Raw genomic sequence first — 18,717 nt, forward strand, 5'->3', positions numbered from 1 at the left:
CACACACTGTTTCTCCATTTACCCTAAATATAGTCGATCAGCCACAACATTCTTGATATTTGAAGTTTGCTTCTTTAGTTTTAAACTAGGAGCTAAAGAGTAATGTAACTAACAAAGAGCCTAATATCACCACCAATATTATGTAGAACCATGGGCACTCAAAGAACCTTTTGCATGACTAAAGGGTTCTTCAGATTTCACATGCAAAGAACCAATTAAGCATGCATGGGGCTCTTTGAGTGTCCATGGCTCTACGTAGAACCATTGTCTTTACTCAAAACTTTTGAAGAAATATCATTTTTAAAAATGTACTCTTCTTATAAAGTGGTACCAAGTTGTGATACCCTGTGCAGTTTTAGCCCTGATTTTTCTAACAAAATTTTCAATGATGTGACAAACTCCAAAGATCAGCTGAAAAGACAAGACATATTCAAAAGAGTTTAGAAACTACAAGAGCATGTTGCTCAGAGTCTTGGCAGGCACTTCTCACATTTACTTTAGAAACATCAACTAATTATGAACATTTTCCACTTTGGCTACTGCAAACTACATTTGAAGTATACTTTTAAACTAGTAAAGTCTAGAAACAAGGAAAGCTAATGCATAATCTTTCTGTTACAGAAAACGATAAGCACAAAATCATACAGCATCTCCACTTACCCTCAGCAGTCAGCTTCACATGCTTGGTTGCTTTCCTCTCCTCTGTTTATAATGAAATAATTAAAAGAACAGAAAGTTAGTGAGCCAGAATGACTTTCTGTGCAATCACTGGCTTTCCATAATGTTTTACCTCCCAATATAGAAAATACAACTTAAAAATTAGAGCTCAACTTCAAAGTTTGAACACAAATAAAATGTATTAGATTGACATAAGAACTATTGAATTTGGCCATTTTTCAGATTTTGTGACATTATGTGGTGAAAGATGGATATACAGGCCTTTTATCATGAATAAAATGGCTGATTACAAAAGATTCAGTTTCAGTTCTCGTTTCGAGTTACACTGTTTGCATGACAAAACTTAGAAACTACACAGGATCAAATTGAATCAAGATGAGAAAAATTAAACACAGTTTGCTTTGTCCTAGCAGCCCTGCTAAAACATAGATATAGATTAAAATCTTTGTCATTTTTCAGGTGATTATTGTACCAAGGCTGCAATTATCTCTAATAGCATCAGCTGGATATGTTGCCCGTTTATAATTACAATATAATTGTTTGCCTCCAAACCACATTGCTGGATGATTTGTCAGTTTATAATGGCAGATAATTTTGTTCACACACATACAGGGTCATACGCAATCTTGCAAAACAAATGTGTGTTTTTGTAATTATTGCTGTCTTGAGAAGGATAAGTTGTGTAGCTTTAGGCAGGTTTTAAATGAGATACTAACTTTTAAAGCTGTTAAATGTACACAATTTATTTGTATGTGTTCGTATTTATGATGTTAATACTAATTGCGGAAGCCATTAGCACCCAATATACAACTTAAGGCTGTTTACTTGATCCAAAGCCATGATCTGCTATTTGTACAGAGTCTCTTCTGCAGAACCTTCAAAAAAGTGTAGCATATTACAGTTTAAATACTTTTTATTGTGGCTATCTCTCAATAAATACTAATGGCTGGTCATTCATTGTTCCTTCAAATTGGTACAGACTTGTTTGGATTTTAGGGAATCACAGAGGTGAAAAATGAAAAGAAGTGATAACCAAAGTATTCCAGTTACAGTTGGAGAGGCACAATTACTACTTGATAAGTGATTACTGTTGTGAGTAAAAACCCTAGTGCTAGGAGTGAGTAGTTATAATATTTCTTGGTCCCAGATGCTTTAGTAAGTTTAACCCCTTAAATGGCCAGGGCTTGCCCATTATTTACACATTACACACTTCTGTAAGCTGAGAATAGCTCAGCCAGCCTGCCTTGAATCCCTGAATAATTCTGAATAATAAGCCTTAGTATGCAATAAGCCTGGGATTTTAAGGGGTTAGCTGTAAGAAATTTTAGGGATGCACCAATATGGGAATTCTTGGCAAATGCTGATATGAAGTTATTTCTATGTAAATAGAATATAGTGAAAATTCATAAAACGCAGATTATTTTAGCACAGCAGCCTAGCGTTGCCTAAATATTCTGCTCTTTTGGGGTACAATAAATAAGCTTTTAAATATTTGTTTGAATACCAAAATCTAAACATATGTCCAGTGCTGATAGTGTTGACCAATTAGGGTTCCGACTCATAGAACTTTGGGTGACAGCACTGGTATTGCACAAAAGTATAGCAGCATGAAGGTAAACACATTTTATTATTTCAAAAGAGCTGAAGGGCACTGGTAAGTTTCCATGTTGGGTGAGTGAGGGAGGCTGCCTCTGCAGATGAGCTAATGAGCTAACAGAGCGAAAAAAAATTGACACATTGGATGCTGATGAGGCTTCTTCTACACAGGATACTTTCTTTTCAGTGTGTAATGTGTTCTTTCTTCATGTCCGCTTTAGCCATTCATATTGAGATAATCATTTCTTTCTGTTGGCTTGGTTCAGCTCCTGGACTGGTTACGGTTGCTCACACTCCTCACTTTGAAGCTTTAGCATTTTAAGCCAAAAGAATCTCAAAATGAGAAGAGCAGTGCTTAAACAACTTCAGCAGTTTTTGACTTGATTTTTTGTACTTTAGAGTTTGTTTCTGGTAGCTGTTTACTTCTCAATATGTTGTGAGATCATTGAAGTAACAAGAGGTTTACTTGAGGATTGCTTTAGGCCCCTCTACGCTGTCTAGCTTTCACGATTAGTTTGTAATTCTGTCCATTTCTGGGCTCTGCTGAAGACAGCATGCTACTTTACTTATTTGGTGTTCTAGTCTGGACATGTTTCTCTAAAACAAAACATTGTTACTGCAAGCACAGCTTTTCTTTGGTGACAGAAAGGTCAGCTTAATTCAGCTGGAAAATTTCCCTCTGTCCAAGAAACCAACCCTTAAAAGGCCCATATCTTACATTATTTGCATTTACATATTTTCCACATGTCCACATACAATATTTGTATGGTTTTTTTTTTTGACCAAAAGTAGTCCTAATTAATTTTTAGGCTGTTCTTGTTACTGTGCATTTAAGACTGGTAAATGAGCTTTGTTCTGATTGGCTGTCCTGTATTGTGCCACATTCAAAAAAGCAGTCCAAGTTGAAACACTCCTTAAAATTTCAGTGTGAATGGGTGGAGCTAAACTGCTGTTGGCGGAATGGGTGAAATATGTAAATATGTTGATTTTAGTGACATCACAAAAACAACGAAAAAATTTGCTTAGTTTTCATATATGAACTGTGTGACCTGGGGAGTGAACGGTACGGTAAATTTTAAAAATGTTTACATACTACATTAAACTCTTATTTTAAAAGAGCAGTGAAAAGTCAGTTATTCCACGATATAGGCCCTTTACTGTAAAATATTTTCAGAGATTACCCTGTTTTTTGAGGAGCTGTACATGGTCTTTAGCAGCAGGACTCTTCATACAGTATTATATACAGAATAATGCTCTCTACAGCTCTAAGTAGATCCTCTTGGTCTTTAGACTGTATTGGACTCATACAATTGAATCTCAAGCTTTCATGAACTGACTCAAACACTTCAGCAGACCAGCAGAATGCACCAACTGAACAATAGTATGTGCTCTTTTTCTATTGGAGATATCTGATCATTAAAGTAGGTCACATTAGGAAATGAGTGGTCTGTCAAAGTTGTTGAGAATAAATGTATTATAATACGTTGAAATAGTTACATGTGAAGTGGATAGAGGTAGTTATTTTAGACTAACCTTTCTCCACTGGTCTGACCCTTCTTTTCACTGCATGGAGAAAAAATTCTATTAGTCATCAGAATTTGGTTCAAATGTGCATCAATAGTTGTTATTCTAAACTGTACATATATCTACCTGGTGTGGCTTGTTTGGTAGGCCTGACCACTTTCTGTGTTTCTGTGGGAGATATCAGGACAATTAGAATACAAATATTTTTACATGTTTCTAAAAAAGAAACTTTTTTTGTATATACTGTACTGAGTAAAGGTCTTAGGGAGCCAAGAAAACTTTTTAAAACTACACATCTCACCAGTGCCTGTAAAACATGTACATTAAAAACAGAAAGCAGTGATTAGTAAATTCAGTTTGATCTGTATGTCATGACTGGCCCCTCCCAGTCCTGTCCGTGTGCTTTTTGTTTACTTTTTCATCCATGTGCGTTTGTCTTGGTTCAGTCCAGCCCCCCTTGTTGTCTGACTCCACCCCTGATTGTTGCCACCTGTTTCCCACCTGTCCCTTGTCTGGTCCCTCTTATATAAGCCCTGTGTTTGCCCTGGTCTGTGTTGGTCATTGTAAGTTTGATTGTGCTGATTGTTTGTTGTTTGATTCTTGTTTGTTTGTCATGTCTGCCCCCCGATCAATTTGTGTTGGTTCAATGACCCTGGACCGTTTTGACCATGACCCTGGATTTGCCCTTAATAAAAGTCGCTTATCTCAACACATGCGTCCCCCTCCTCGCTCCTCCACGTCACACTGTATTTGATGTTTTACCTTATGAACTTTACTCTCTTTTTGTAAATGTGTTTTCATTCCTGATTTGATGCCTGCAACATATTCACAAAATTTGGGATAGCAGCATGTTTACCACTGTGTTACATCACTTTTCCTTTTAATAGCAATTATTAATCACCTGGGGACTGAAGACACAAACTGATCCAGTTTTGAAAAGCAGAATATTTTGCCATTGTTCTGCTTTGTAACTGTGCAACTATGCATGTGTAGATGTGCTATAAGCATTAATACACCACCATACCATGACAGACACTGACTTTTAAACTTTATACTGGTAACAGTCTGGATAGTCCTTTTCTTCTTGAAGAGGTTGACTTGCCAGACCACAAAATACAATTCAACATCTGTCCATTGTAACTGAGCCAGAGAAGTCAGCAACATTTCTGGATGTTACTAATATATGGCTTCTGCTGTGAACAGTACAGTCTAAACTGGCATTTGTGGATGCAGGGACGAACAGTGTTTACTGACAAAAGTTTAGCAAAGTATTCCATTTCTGAAGCACTGTGAGTGGGAGTCAATGGTCATTGGCATTCAGTTGTTGTTTTCAGTCTTGCTCTTTACACACAGCATTTTTTTCTGGATTCCCTGAATCTTTTGATAATTATATGCACCATAGAGGGTGAAACATTTTAAACTTCTTGCAGTCACTCATTGAGGAAAGTCAACCCATCCTTGATCTTGAAGGACTGGCAATAGATTGGACTGTATCACCTGTTTAAAATCATTTAACATTTCACTTTTCAAGACTTAAATTGCCCTTATTACAACTTTCATAAATTTCAGAATGAGCATATATTTACAAAAAACAAATAAGCGTAGAAGGTAAAACTTTAAATTTCTTGTCTTTGTGCTTCTTTTAAATACAGGTTAAATAACTTTATTTATGCATTTCACTTACTCTTCCAGATTTTTTGGAATTGTCTTTTTCTTATGCTGTAAAGTTATGTTGCAACAGTAGAAATTTTTTCACCACTCCTACATTCTTTTTAATTACTTGTTACTTGTTTGTCTCAAGGTGAACTACTGCCAAGATAAGTTCCTTGTAAGTGATGTCTTACTTGGCCAGTAAAATTCCATCTGCATTTAAATTCATTTAGATTTTTCTTTTGATTAGATGTCAAAGTTAATACTTTAGCTTTCATTCTATAACTAACCTCGTCTGCGGGGGACCAGTCGGAGCTTGTCTTTAGTTGACTGTTTTTCTGTAACAGATACAACGGCGTGAACAACAGGACAAAAGAGTAGGCTGTTTATATATAACCCAAAGTTTATGTAACCAATTACAATAATTATTGTAAGTAATTATACCTTTCTTCAGGGCAGTTGCTTTTGCCTTCTCTTTTGATGCTAAGACTGGTGCAAAACAATAATGGGACAAAAGGGTTAAATGGACCTGATATCTCTGTGACAGTGATTTAATGTCCTCACAAAAAAAAAAAAAAACACTATACAAAATGATATCTTAAATAGTGAAAGTTTATTCAAGCCGTTCCCCTGCCATTATTTACTTAAGATGGTTTTGTCATGTGACTGCACAGGAGTATAAAATTACTTAAAATAAGAAAAAGTTCAAATCAAACCAGTCTGAATGACTATTTTAATATTTTAATTATGTAGAAATTCTGAAAAGTCTGATTCCCCTGAAATTAATATTGAAAAAAAAAGATTTAACTAGAGACAAGTTTGTAAGTTGGCTAGATTATAATGTCTTCCAAAGTTAACATGGTTGCAGAACACTGGTCATTGTTTTTGATAACTCAAATGGGTTAATATAGTAATTCCAGGCAGTTGTTATGGTATTGCTACAAAGTTGTTGTGATATTTCTGCTTTCTGTTATGGTGTTGTTGGTGGTTGATAAGGTGTTGCTTGACCATAGCCATGGTATTCCAGGTGGTAGCTATAGTCTTGCTAGACTATTGATGAACTATTACGGGTGGTTGCTAGGGTGTTGCTAGGAGTTTATTTCTATTAACCTCTTAAAAGCTCAAGCTTATTACATGCCAAGGCTTATTATTCAATAACTACAGGGACTTCAGCACAAACTGTCTGAGCTATTCTTGGGTTAAAGAAGTGTGTAATAAAACTTTGAGCCTGCCGGTGGGCCCTGGCCCTGTAAGGGCATAATGCTGTATGTGGCACACAGTCAAGAAAATCTTTGTGTTGAACTATCCAGTAAGTTTTAAATTAACAAACGGTCAATATGCTGTTCTAGGCAAGTGAAACTTTAAATAGCCTTCATACAGGTTTAATCACATTTTTGACCAAAATATTTATTTAATGTAACTTTTTTACCTTTCTTCACAGGAGTTCCTTTAACTTTCCTCTTCTGAGCAGGTGGCTCTGAAATTGGAAACCAGTGATCCATGATGATGTTTACATTAATGAATGTATCAGGACAATGTGAAACTGCCACTGCCAACTGAATAAGTGAAGATTCCTACTTTTCTTTTCTGTGGTTTCCTTTGGTTTCTCTTCCTCATCATCTAGTGTCATAAAAGGAGTGTAAAGATGGAGATAAATTACCATTCATATAAATTTTTCAATTAAATTCTGGCTACTTGAAAGGTACATACCCATCTTCTGAATAGTGATAGCATGAGTTGCTATTGCAGCGACCTGAGATTCTGGAAAAAAAAAACAGGCCAAAACCTTTTAAATTTCAGCAGAGTTCTGTGGAGAGCTTGAGATATTAGAATTACAGATTAGATGCAGCTCTAAGAACCATTTCAGGGTCGAGCAACACAGCAGTGCATGACCAACCGCATGACATCAGAGCAGACGGTCTGGGGACTGAGCTTTCCACTACAGCTAATGCATCATGGTGGCAGGAAAAAGATGAAACATGACAGGTCAAATTTAAACACAGTCGTCCAACAGCTACAGCCCTTTGAATAGCTACAAAAAATTCAAAGTGAATCCCCAGACTGTTTGGTCTGTGCTGTAGAAACCATGCATGGGCAGCATATAAAATAAAAACACCAAAAGCAACAGACAGTAAAACCACAAGAGTCCCATATTTAATAATGAACTGTAACTGACCTCTCTTTGCTCTGCCCATAAATGCCAACAATTATAGAGTGCTGTCCATAATACGTCCAGTTTAAGCAAAGACTTAATATTTACAGTGTTGACACTTCTTCTCCCAACAACCCAACTTCTCCCAACAACCCAGGAGCAATTTGGAAATGAACAATGCTTTTTCCAGCATGATGGAGCACCCTGTCACAAGGCAGAAGTGACAACCAAGTGGTTTGGTGAACAAAACATTGAAATTTTGGGTCCATGGCCAGGAAACTCCCCAGATCTCAATCACATTGAGAACCTGTGGTCAAACCTCAAAAAGAGGGTGGCCAAACAAAAACCCAGAAACTGTGATCAACTACAAGCACTAATTAGGCAAGAATGGGTTGCCATCATTCAAGATTTTGCCCAGAAGCTGATATCCAGCATGCTGAGGCAAATTGCAGAAGTCTTAAAGAAGAAGGGTCAACTTTGTAAATATTAAGTCTTTGCTTAAACTGGATGTATTTGTCAGTAAAAAGATAACACACATATGGAATGCTTATAATTGTACTTCATTATACCACATCAACATCTTACAAGAGGTTCTAAAAAAACTGAGGCAGCAAACTTTGTGAAAACTAAAATTTGTGCTGTTCTCAAAACTTTTGGCCATGATTATAGTTTTTATGATTGGTGTAATCAAGCTAACATTAGCCTAGTGGTAGTCCTGTAAGCCAGAATTCCATCTAGTTGTGTCTCTTAATGAGGCCAAGAACCACCTACTTCAGCAGGAAAGGGCCGTTTGACAGACATGTGAAATAACCAACCACAAACTGCTACTTTATTTAGTGTAGGGACCTGAGATGTGTGGCCTAAGCAGCATTACTATTTGAGTATTCATAAGAATTGATGAACAGCTATTCAGGAAAATGCAGGCTAGATTTTTTTTTGGGGTGGTGGATCATTCTTATCACTGCATTATCGCTGATTTGGTTGTGGTGTTTTAGTGTTTGTTGTGCTGGTATGAGTGGATTAGACGCAGTGGTGCTGCTGGAGTTTTTAAACACTGTGTCCACTCACTGTCCACTCTATCAACATGGCTACCTTGTTGGTCCACGTTGTAGATGTAAAGTCAGAGATGACAGCTCATCTGCTGTTGCCCAGTTTGAGTTGATCATCCTCTAGTACTTAACCAGTGGTCACAGGACACAGCTGCATGGGAATTTCTGGTTGGTGGACTATTCTCAGTCCAGCAGTTACAATCAGGCGTTTAAAAACTCCAGCAGGACTGCTGTATCTGATTCACATGTAACAGCGCAACACACTCTAACACATTACCACCACATTAGTGTCACTGAGAATGATCCACTACCCAAATAATACCTGATGTGTGGTGGTCCTATGAGGGTCCTAAACACTGAGAAACAGATGGACTACAGTCTGTAACTGTAGAACTACAAAGTGCACCTATACAGTAAGTGGAGCTGATAAAATGGAAAGTGAGTGTAGAAACAAGGCGGTTTACTTGATGAAGTGGCGGGTTAGTTTGTATTGTCACTGTTTCTGGACCTAGCAACATCAACCAGAGTTAGACTAGTGATACAGCCGTGCTGGAGCTCCGGCCCACTACCTGCCTTCTCAGTTATGTCCAACATGTCCTAACATAACATACTTGGCAAATACACACAACACTGTTGTATTTCACTGAACTGTTAGCCTGTAGGCTGAGAGTATTATAGTGATAAATCCTGTCATCATAGTTTGGATTAGGGCCAAATCTAGGTAAAATATTGTATTTGTAAAACTAAAATTTAGATGAAAGTGTTTGAGTTAAATAAAACCAGTTAACTTGTTTGTTACCATAAAAAGTAGTTTTTAGACTGATCTGATGAGCCATTGTATATAGCAGTATAGCAACTTTGTAGTAGTTAAATGTATATCATTTATGTTATAATAAAACAGGTCTGTGTGGCAACTTTCTCAAAAGATTCCTAACATAGCAACTGTAGCTATGAAACAGTACATTTGTGGGCAGAGCATGGATGGGTGAACTGAACTAGACTGACATGGCAATGTATGTGATGTATGTATTAAAGGGCCCATATCATGGAGAACCAAATTTTCCTCACTTTTAATAAAATATAAAAATGTAAACACTGTTAATCTTTCAAAACGCCGTGTTCACTACCCTGTCATACAGTCCATAAATGATGTCACAGAAAGCAATCATTTACATTTATCCACCCACTGAGCCTACAGCAGCTTAGCCCTGCCCATTTATGTTGAAGTTATAAGAAGTGTTTCAGCCCAGATTCATTTTGAAGGAGGCACAACACAGAGCTCGTTTACATGTATTAGTCTTGCAGGCATAGTAATGAAACAATTCTAAGGGATAAAATTGAAAAGTCTTGAAAGGTTGAAAACAGGTTCTGTAAAAATGTATTCTGACCATTTTTGGTATAAAAACTGTATAAACACTAAAACAAAAAATATGTAGGATACAGACCCTCTAAAACCTGATTTAGACACTCAGAATCGCTGCTATCTCATTCGCCACACACTGAAGGGCATAATGTAGTAAAGGGAGTAAAATGTTACCACCCTGCAGCCATAATTTATTCCCAGAAGGTTGAAAGGGAAGGGAAGAAAAAAAGGGGGAAAAAGAAGAAATAAAACGAATTACCTTGCAGGAAAAGCACACTCAACACACACAAATGCTTCAGCCAGCATGTTCTGATGTAATACAGCACATTGAAAGCACTGGGATTAATTAAATCCTTGGGCTTTTTAGCTCTCTCAGACACTTCAGGCCATGTGCACCAGCATTGTCAATTCTGACAATTAATGACCCACTTTGCTCGAGACTGAAGTGAAATGGCTTTTAATACCTCTCAGAGTCGTCGGTGGCAGTGGATTATCTGTGACTATGTGATGCACTGGAAGGTAAATGACCATTGTGGTTACATGTTTCAATCAAATCAAAAGCAAGAATATTGAACTTCTGTTGCAGAGTGACTGGGCGATTTACTCACCATACCAGCCGGGGGGCGCCGGGCAGTACACTGGCGTAGGACGGCATGCGGGCACTGTGGTGGATTTTATAGGACAACATTTAGTAGCTAGAATTTTCTCTTTGTGTAATGTCAACAAATTTATAGTTGTATATAGTCAAATGCATACGTTTGGGCACCCCTGGTGAAATGGTGTGTTAATTGAATGTGTTTAACGTGAAAATAAGTGAACACACCCGCTACAGAGAACAGATTTTAATGCATAATTACTGTTCATTTGCTAAAATGAAGACACTGGAAAAAATAAATGAAATATAGAATGTGGGCTGTGCAAAAATGTGACCGTGGTAATTTTGTTACCACAAAATTGTGCATACTACTGTAAAATTCTGTAAAATAGAATGTAAAACATTCTATTGCGTTGAAGGAATATTTCTGCAATTTCACCTTAATTTCTATCTGCTGCTTCAGTGGCATATGTCCGATTATCAGGGACAGGAACTTTACAACTTTTCCCTGTACTCAGTGGAAGAACAGAAACTTGAAACATGGTTGTTATAGAAACAAATGAGCAGTTGCTGAAACAGCTTCTCATTCGTTTCTATAATATGTCTTTCAAACAAAAGTTATTTTACTAACCACAGGGAACTGCATTGACGTTACTGTCAGCGGTAATCGATCATATTGATGCTGAATAAAATCTTGTATCCCTGAAACAAGCCAAAAAAATTCTTTACTTTTAGTGTCAGTCAATGTAAAAAGTCATATTGGAGAGTTTGCATTGGTCTGTACCTCCTGAACCATACACACTGTGTAAAAAGCAGCTGACATTTTAAAATGATGTACAAACATGAAAAACAACAAAAATGAAGACATGAGCTTCTGTTTTGACAGTGATGATATGCTACAGATGCAGCAGATAGATGTTTGGTTGCTGCAGTATTGCTTTAAACTGTCTCCTAATCATGATACACACTTACAGTCCTGTAGCGGTGCCACAACATCAACTTCTTCTGGAGCTTCAGTCCAATTAGGAAGGTTTTTAATAAAAAAAAAGAAAGAAAGGCATTTTAAATAAAAGTAACACATTTGCATATCTTCACAAATTACAGCAAAAGTACAGCTTTGGTACACCACTCTAGATCAGTGGTTTTCAAGCTGCAGGCCGCAGCCCCCCAGTGGGCCCTGGTGGTATTGTTAAGGCACATTGGCTGTCAGTTTTATTTTTAAATTGCAAAATTTTGTTACATTTTGCCAAACACATTTAAATGTTACAAACATTATTGTTGTGATGATTATTTACAAAAATATAAGATCAAACTCACTGATTGGTCAGGCAGTATCAAAACCAAAGTGACTGACACAGCTAGCTAGTTTTGTTTATATTTTCAGGGCAAGTCAGAGTCTTTTTGATCGTATGAAATCCATCCATCATGGATAAATCACTACAAACAGAAGTTTTTCAGATATGTTTTATTCAGTAGGCTACGCTGTTTAACATGATGTGTTACATTTGTTAGCATTTTAAATGATTGGGCCAGTTAAATGTTCTTGGAGGCCATGGAAGCCTTTGTGGTCAGAACCTGTGGTCTAGCTCACTTGAAAGAGTTTGCCTTACTCTCCTCTCTTTCTTCTGCTGTGCTCAGTCCAGGATTTATGCTTTACATTTACTTTCCAAAATCGCAAAGAGGCTTGCAGTTGTCCTGTCAGTTATCCTGGATTAACACTCCTCTTAGCTTTTTGGAGGTTTAATAGTAACTGTTCAGCTCTCAGGAACTATAATTATTATTATTATTATTATTATTATTATTATTATGTGCAGAGGTGTATGTTTGGCTCTTCTCAAACATTTTATATATATATATGTCAGAGTACAGTTTAAAGGATTTAAAGGATGTAAAGGTTTTCCCTAGATCCAACACTTACAATACTATTTAAAGCTCAGAATCAGACTTCATATTAATAATCGTTATTCAAATTTATAGAGTGTAGACTAACCGTGTAAAGTTCTAGGTATTAATCAGATAAGTGGGAGGAACAAGCAATATGGTGCTAATAATTTTGAAAATGTTTCTAGACAGAACTGGTTCTATATAGAAACACTGCCTTTACTAAAGAACCTTTAAAGAAATATCTGCAACATTTTTCAGATGTTCAGATTTCAGTGAATGTCAAGTTTGTAAGCATCTATAAACACATCCATAACATGTTATAATAACATGTTATAATGCATTCATAAGGCATCATAACCATGGCTATAAATATTTAGAAAAATGCATTGTATTTTATAACTATGCTTATCATGCATTATGAATTGTTCACATAATGAAAAAAGATATTTACACAATCACTAAAATATACACAATAAAGCACATTACAGGCTTCACATGTCAGATTTTTAACTAATAATGCCACCAGTAGTGTATTTTTACTTGTTTTGCTGTGAGGTTATGTAACATTTAAAGTCACAGCGCTGGTTAAGGAAAGTGCAGTATAGCAATAATTTTAGGCTAGACAGCCTCTTTGGAGCATCTGAATATTCAGGACAGAAGCCCTGAAGAGCTTATCAGCAACAACAGCGAGATATATAATACTGGAAATCCCAGGGCAAAGACAAATATTGCATTTGTATTTACACTCTCCAAGCTGGGACTGGCTTCTTTGGCACCGACTGTATAACATGTTATTAGCACTACTTATAATGCATCATATTAACAATTCATAATGTATAATAAAAATGGCTGTCAAGTGTAATGCAATGTAATTCATTTTTATAAAGATTTCTAACCATGTTTCTAATGCCTTATGAATGCATTATAACATGTTATAAATGTGTTTATATATGCTTACAAACGTGACATTCATTGAAAGTGTTACCAAAATACTTTTCTTTTGAGAGCATACATTTGTGTTTGTACTTCATATGTACCTGGTTAATATCTAGAACTTAGAGGACTGTAAAAGTAAGCGTATCGAAAACATACACTGATGGTTTAATCACAATTTCAATTAAATAAGAAAGCATGAGCAAAAAAATCTATTTATTGTAATTTCTTGACTTTAAATAACTATGAAGAGCTATTTGACCAGCAAGAGTTGATCACTGCTATTTGAATATATCATTCTGGATATTATTTTTATTAAATGTTAATTCTCAAAGTTATACAGCTATCTCAGTGGTATGGAATCATCCACAGCGCTGCTCATCATCAAAACATCCAGTTTGAATATTAGCATTATATTAGTATCTTTTCAGAAATGTATCTGCAATTAAATTAGTTTGATATTAAACTAAACAGAGACTCTAAACTTTTGAATGGTAGTGTAACAAGATTGTTTATGGATGTTAAGAGTTTATAGAACTTTTACATTATGGTTTATATGATTATTAGGTTTTCATTCACAACAGTGCTCTCTCATTAGCAGTGGCCCATCCACTGAAAGGTTCTTTAAGGATCCCAAAGTGGTTCTCTGGCATCGCTCCTCTAAACCCATTTGGCACCTTTATTTTTAGGGCCATGTGGCTGATATGGGGTTAACATTGTGAGTGAAGCAGCATTGCTATCACTCCTGCAGTCCTGTGTCTGCTGATGATGTTTTTATGTAATAAATAGAGCAACGTAATGAGGAAAGCCTGCTGTTTTTACCTTTCTGCTTAGGCAGCTCAGAGTCCACTGCCTGTTGCTTCACTGCTGGAATACAGAATGAGAAACATCATGACATTAAAATGATTTTTGACTGTAATTACCAAATTAAAACTGTGAGGTTGAACTGATTTCTGATAGTGACATATTTGTAAGAAATCCACGAGCTTTACAGAGACTGTGTTTCAGAAGTGGTTTCATTAATAAGGTAAATCAAGTAGCTAAATGAGATGTAGTGCCATTAGCTTTAGCTCTGAGCTTCACCTTCCTCCTCTTTTTCCTGTGGTTCTGCTTTCTTCACCTCTTCCTCTGAAAACGAAAACAAAGGCTTTAAAGGGCCAGTATCATGGAAAAAAACTACACAAATGTTACAAGGGGATCTCAAGGGAAACAAAACAATACAACATAGACGTAAGATAAGGAACTGTTAAATAAATAGCAGAGAATAAAATAAATAACTCAATTTTGCTCAACAGGTTTTCTATTTTTTTATTAATTATGTAGAAATGAACTGAAATTATGCCCTGTGATGAACTGGTGACCTGTCCAGGGTGGATCCTGCCTTTCACCCAATGACTGCTGGGATAGTGTCCAGCTCCCGCCATGACCCAGAAGGATAAGTGTCTTAGAAAATGTGTGAGTATGTGTGTGTGGAATTATTAATACCTATGGAAATTGACTGTATGCTCATAGAACCAGCAGCTAAAGATAAGTTGTGAGATGATTCCCTTAAATAGATTGTATCTCGGGCATAATGCGGTTCTCAATGCATATCATTGCTGTCAAAACAAAACCTTGTATCTCCATTTTTGTCATTTTTCAGAATTTGAAGATGCCTGTTGCTGTTTACATTGTGTGTAAATTTCTTGATGAACAAATCAACAGAAATGGCCCAGAATGACCTAGAATCTGGTTCCATTGACTTACATTATAAGTAAAGTATGTTTGTTCCTTTTCCTGTAAAGTTACCATTTTGGAGATACAAGGTTCTGTTCCGACAGCAGCGATATAGTCTTTTTAACAGCCATGAAAAGCTCTTAACATTCACTCACTCACTCGCTCACTCACTCACTCACTCACTCACTCACTCACTCACTCACTCACTCAATCATTAATTTGTTCATTTATTATTATTATTATTATTATTATTATTATTATTATTATTATTATTGTTATTGTTATTATTATTGTTATTCTGGTTTGCAAATGTTCATTTAACAAGTATGAATTTGTTCTGGAATATTTTTCTCTCTGTTTCTTGAAGAGCTGTATCTTACATACATTACTTTTTTCCAAGTCATTTTGGGATGTTTCTTTTAGTCTCCTCTTCATGAAATTTACAAACAATGTAAAGGACAACAGGGATTTTACAATCATGTCAAAAACTCAAAAATAAATTTTCTTCCAACAGCATATTGTGCATCTGTGCTTTTACAGAATTTAGTAAAATTTTCATTTTTGAAAAACGTAACTCTATATGCTTATCTTTGACAGGAATAATGTGAGATGCTTTATTTACATCCTGAATGCTTGGGATCAGTTATATACTATAATAAATATGACACAGCTCTCAAAATTATCACTGAAAGCTGGGGATGGTGGTTTGTGGAGTCTGAGGTAGATCCAGCAGGGGGCACTATTGTGTGCCACACAGCGGGACTGTAAAAGCAAAAGGTTTGAGGTTATGGAGAATGCTTAATTAATAATGTCCTCAGAAATTCCCATGTGACTCTACGTCTAGTCGAATGTGAATCATCCAACAGATGCAGAGTTAAAGAAGGTCCAGGTCTTCTGCACTGCATGGAACAAGAAAAGCTTAATGATACATCAGTAATACTCTATTTTAAACATTTCAGGATGGCTATGAAAAATACATTGTTAAAAATCATGTATATCCTCACTATACAAGCTCAGATTTGATAGTGGGCAACATCAGTAGGAGAAGCATAATTTATGACTTGTAGTTACTTAAGCTTCCACCAGATGACAACACTGAGAGCACTGTTTTTCCATAGGAAGGAGAAAAGTGCTTTCCACAGGGAGATATCAGAACACAACAGGCTGGAATTGAATTTGGTCTTTAGACTCATTATTATGTATTGTGTGCTACAGCAGCCTATTTACTGAAAGAAACTCCTGCCATTAAAAGCAGGCCCAGGACGAAAATATAGCTTTGGGCCCTGCTCCAAAAGACTATGACAATGGCCTTTTTTGTCAATATTAATTTTATATATAATTTGGAAGTTATATCATACTGTTATTTGGCATGAACAGTACCTTATGGTGGGATTCTACTGTCATGTCCCAGAAATGCCCACTACTTCATGAAAGTGTAGTCTTTTGAGAGTCTTTTGCAGCTCAGGCCAGAAATGTACAAAAAACAGTTCATGACAGGTAGAGAAAAAAAAATTCCCCCATTACCTTCTTTGTTTCTGGCAAACTATTTGATATAGTATGTCAAAATAATGACGTATTTTCTGACGTTTTAATTTAGTGTTTTTTTCTCATAACTTTTGTTACTATATAACATACTAAATAACATTTTTGAGAAATTATATGGTACACAGTATGTCAAAATAATTGCTTATCCTCTGAAAATTTGGACTTACTGTGTCAAAATATCGACTTTTTTTAAAGCTTAAGTTTAACGTTTCAAAATACTTAATTTCTCAAAATTTTGATTGTGTGTTAAAATAATGAATTATTCTCTCAAACTTTGGATTTAGCATTTCAAAAGAAAGACTTCTTTTTGTAGCATCTTGTCTTACCCTACGTTATCTTTCCTCATGTCTGTCTGTCTGCCTTTGCTTTTTATCCTCCGTGGTATTTCGTCTTTCATGTGCTTTTGTTTATGTAGGCCATGTGCTTTTGTTGTTTTGGTCCATCTCCTTCCCAGTCATCTGTCCCACCTGTGTGTAGTCTGTAGCCCTCCCTGTCATTAGGCCCAGGTGTTTCTCATGTCTTTTGTCTATTTATTCCTCTTGATTTGGCCTGTTTCTGGTTTGGTGTGGTTTGTAGGGTGTTTTGCTGACTCTCAGTTTGAGTGGTAGTTCTTGTCTATTTTGTTCTCTGTTCATTGCTTTTGGTGGTGCTTTTTCTCTTTTTTAGTACTTTCCTCTTTTTGCTTTTCTTTTGTTTCTGTTTTTTTTTCTTTGCTACTCTTTCTCGTGGGTAACAATGAAACCTCGTGTTAGCGCTTGCATCCTGTCGTCTTGTCTCCTTTTGCTTCCAACACATTACAATTGTCTTTCAATTTTAATTTATTATATTTAACGTGACTTAATTTCTCATTTTTTTAGTCTTCTGAAAGAAATGTTTCTCTCTAAATTGTACTTGTCAAAATAATTACATAATTTCTCAAATATGATATTTATTTTTAAGTTCTAGTTTTAAATTTGTACATGTGATTAAGCATTGTATGTTGATTGTAAGAGTTAGCTATCTAGCTAGCTACATCATAAGCCCTTCCCGTTTCCAGCACTTTTCAAAACAAACTTGACCCCCAGCATGAGACAGAATCTTTGCCTTTATATGTATTGTACATATCCTCCTCATATACAGTGGGGTTCAAAAGTCTGAGGCCAATTTGGGAATCTAGGAATGCTTTTACTTAATCCTGCAAATAAACAACAGAAACTTCCTGAATTTTGGAAATTTTAAAACAAGAATAGAATATTGAAGATTTTGCACAATTTCAAGGACATTGTTTAAATTTAAGCAGATTTGTGATACTGATCACATAAAGCCTTTATACAAAAAGGTGAGATTGTTTTCAGTGTTCTTTTCCATTGAGCTCATGTCCAGACGAGTATCAGGTGGATTTGATCTACTTAGCAGAGCCTTGTGTCACTGTTAATGATCAGAGTCCGTGCCAGCTCGAGTGCATGCTCTCATTAAAGTAAAACCAAGACCAACACTATGAAATTCTGTGATTTATGTGAAAATTTCAAAGAGTCTGCTGTTCACTTAGTCTTACTGATGCTATAATATGTATAATTAAATTATAGAAGAATGCAAAAGAAAGGTATTTTCACTAGTGGTCTCAAAAATTTGGAACTCACTGTGTCTACTAATTCCCATATAATGCGGATATATATGATGTACATTTTTGCAGTGTGAAGTTAGAATATCCTGACAGGACAATAGAGCATGAACAGTGTCTGTCCTTGAGGTTGCATTGCATCATACTGGCTCAGATGTGCAGTTAGCCTGGGAGGTTATTAGCTGGTGAGAGGAGAGCACAATTAATGATCCTCTTAATGATATTCATCCAGTGGAATTAACTTGTGTTCTCTTTTGCACTACTGAGAAAAGTGATGCATTAAATTGACTTCATTCAAATGTGTATATCATTTTCCCAGTAATAAAATATGTCAACACAATTATTGCCTAAAGTATGCAAACGGTGCTATCTATAAGCTTGTTTAAATGTTTGTTTATTGCTCAGCATCTTGTATTGTGGTGAATCAAAACC

The 18,717-nt window shown here is 36.0% G+C and overlaps 1 protein-coding gene across 1 annotated transcript in view; it reads right to left on the reverse strand.

Annotated features, from left to right (window-relative positions):
* The window catches only part of trdn (triadin), a 92,184-nt gene that overhangs the window by 13,292 nt on the left and 60,175 nt on the right, over positions 1 to 18,717 (reverse strand). Inside the window, exons 11-23 of the mRNA XM_037537387.1 lie at positions 14,508 to 14,552; positions 14,247 to 14,291; positions 11,580 to 11,618; positions 10,621 to 10,674; positions 10,477 to 10,524; positions 7,159 to 7,209; positions 7,027 to 7,068; positions 6,878 to 6,925; positions 5,893 to 5,937; positions 5,739 to 5,786; positions 3,925 to 3,966; positions 3,808 to 3,837; positions 661 to 702 (exon numbers count right to left, since the gene is read on the reverse strand). Of these exons, the coding sequence (XP_037393284.1) occupies positions 661 to 702; positions 3,808 to 3,837; positions 3,925 to 3,966; positions 5,739 to 5,786; positions 5,893 to 5,937; positions 6,878 to 6,925; positions 7,027 to 7,068; positions 7,159 to 7,209; positions 10,477 to 10,524; positions 10,621 to 10,674; positions 11,580 to 11,618; positions 14,247 to 14,291; positions 14,508 to 14,552 (579 nt within the window). The remainder of the gene's footprint in view (positions 1 to 660; positions 703 to 3,807; positions 3,838 to 3,924; positions 3,967 to 5,738; positions 5,787 to 5,892; positions 5,938 to 6,877; positions 6,926 to 7,026; positions 7,069 to 7,158; positions 7,210 to 10,476; positions 10,525 to 10,620; positions 10,675 to 11,579; positions 11,619 to 14,246; positions 14,292 to 14,507; positions 14,553 to 18,717) is intronic.

This window comes from Pygocentrus nattereri, chromosome 4, assembly GCF_015220715.1.
Source record: "Pygocentrus nattereri isolate fPygNat1 chromosome 4, fPygNat1.pri, whole genome shotgun sequence".
NCBI classification, from domain to species: domain Eukaryota; kingdom Metazoa; phylum Chordata; class Actinopteri; order Characiformes; family Serrasalmidae; genus Pygocentrus; species Pygocentrus nattereri.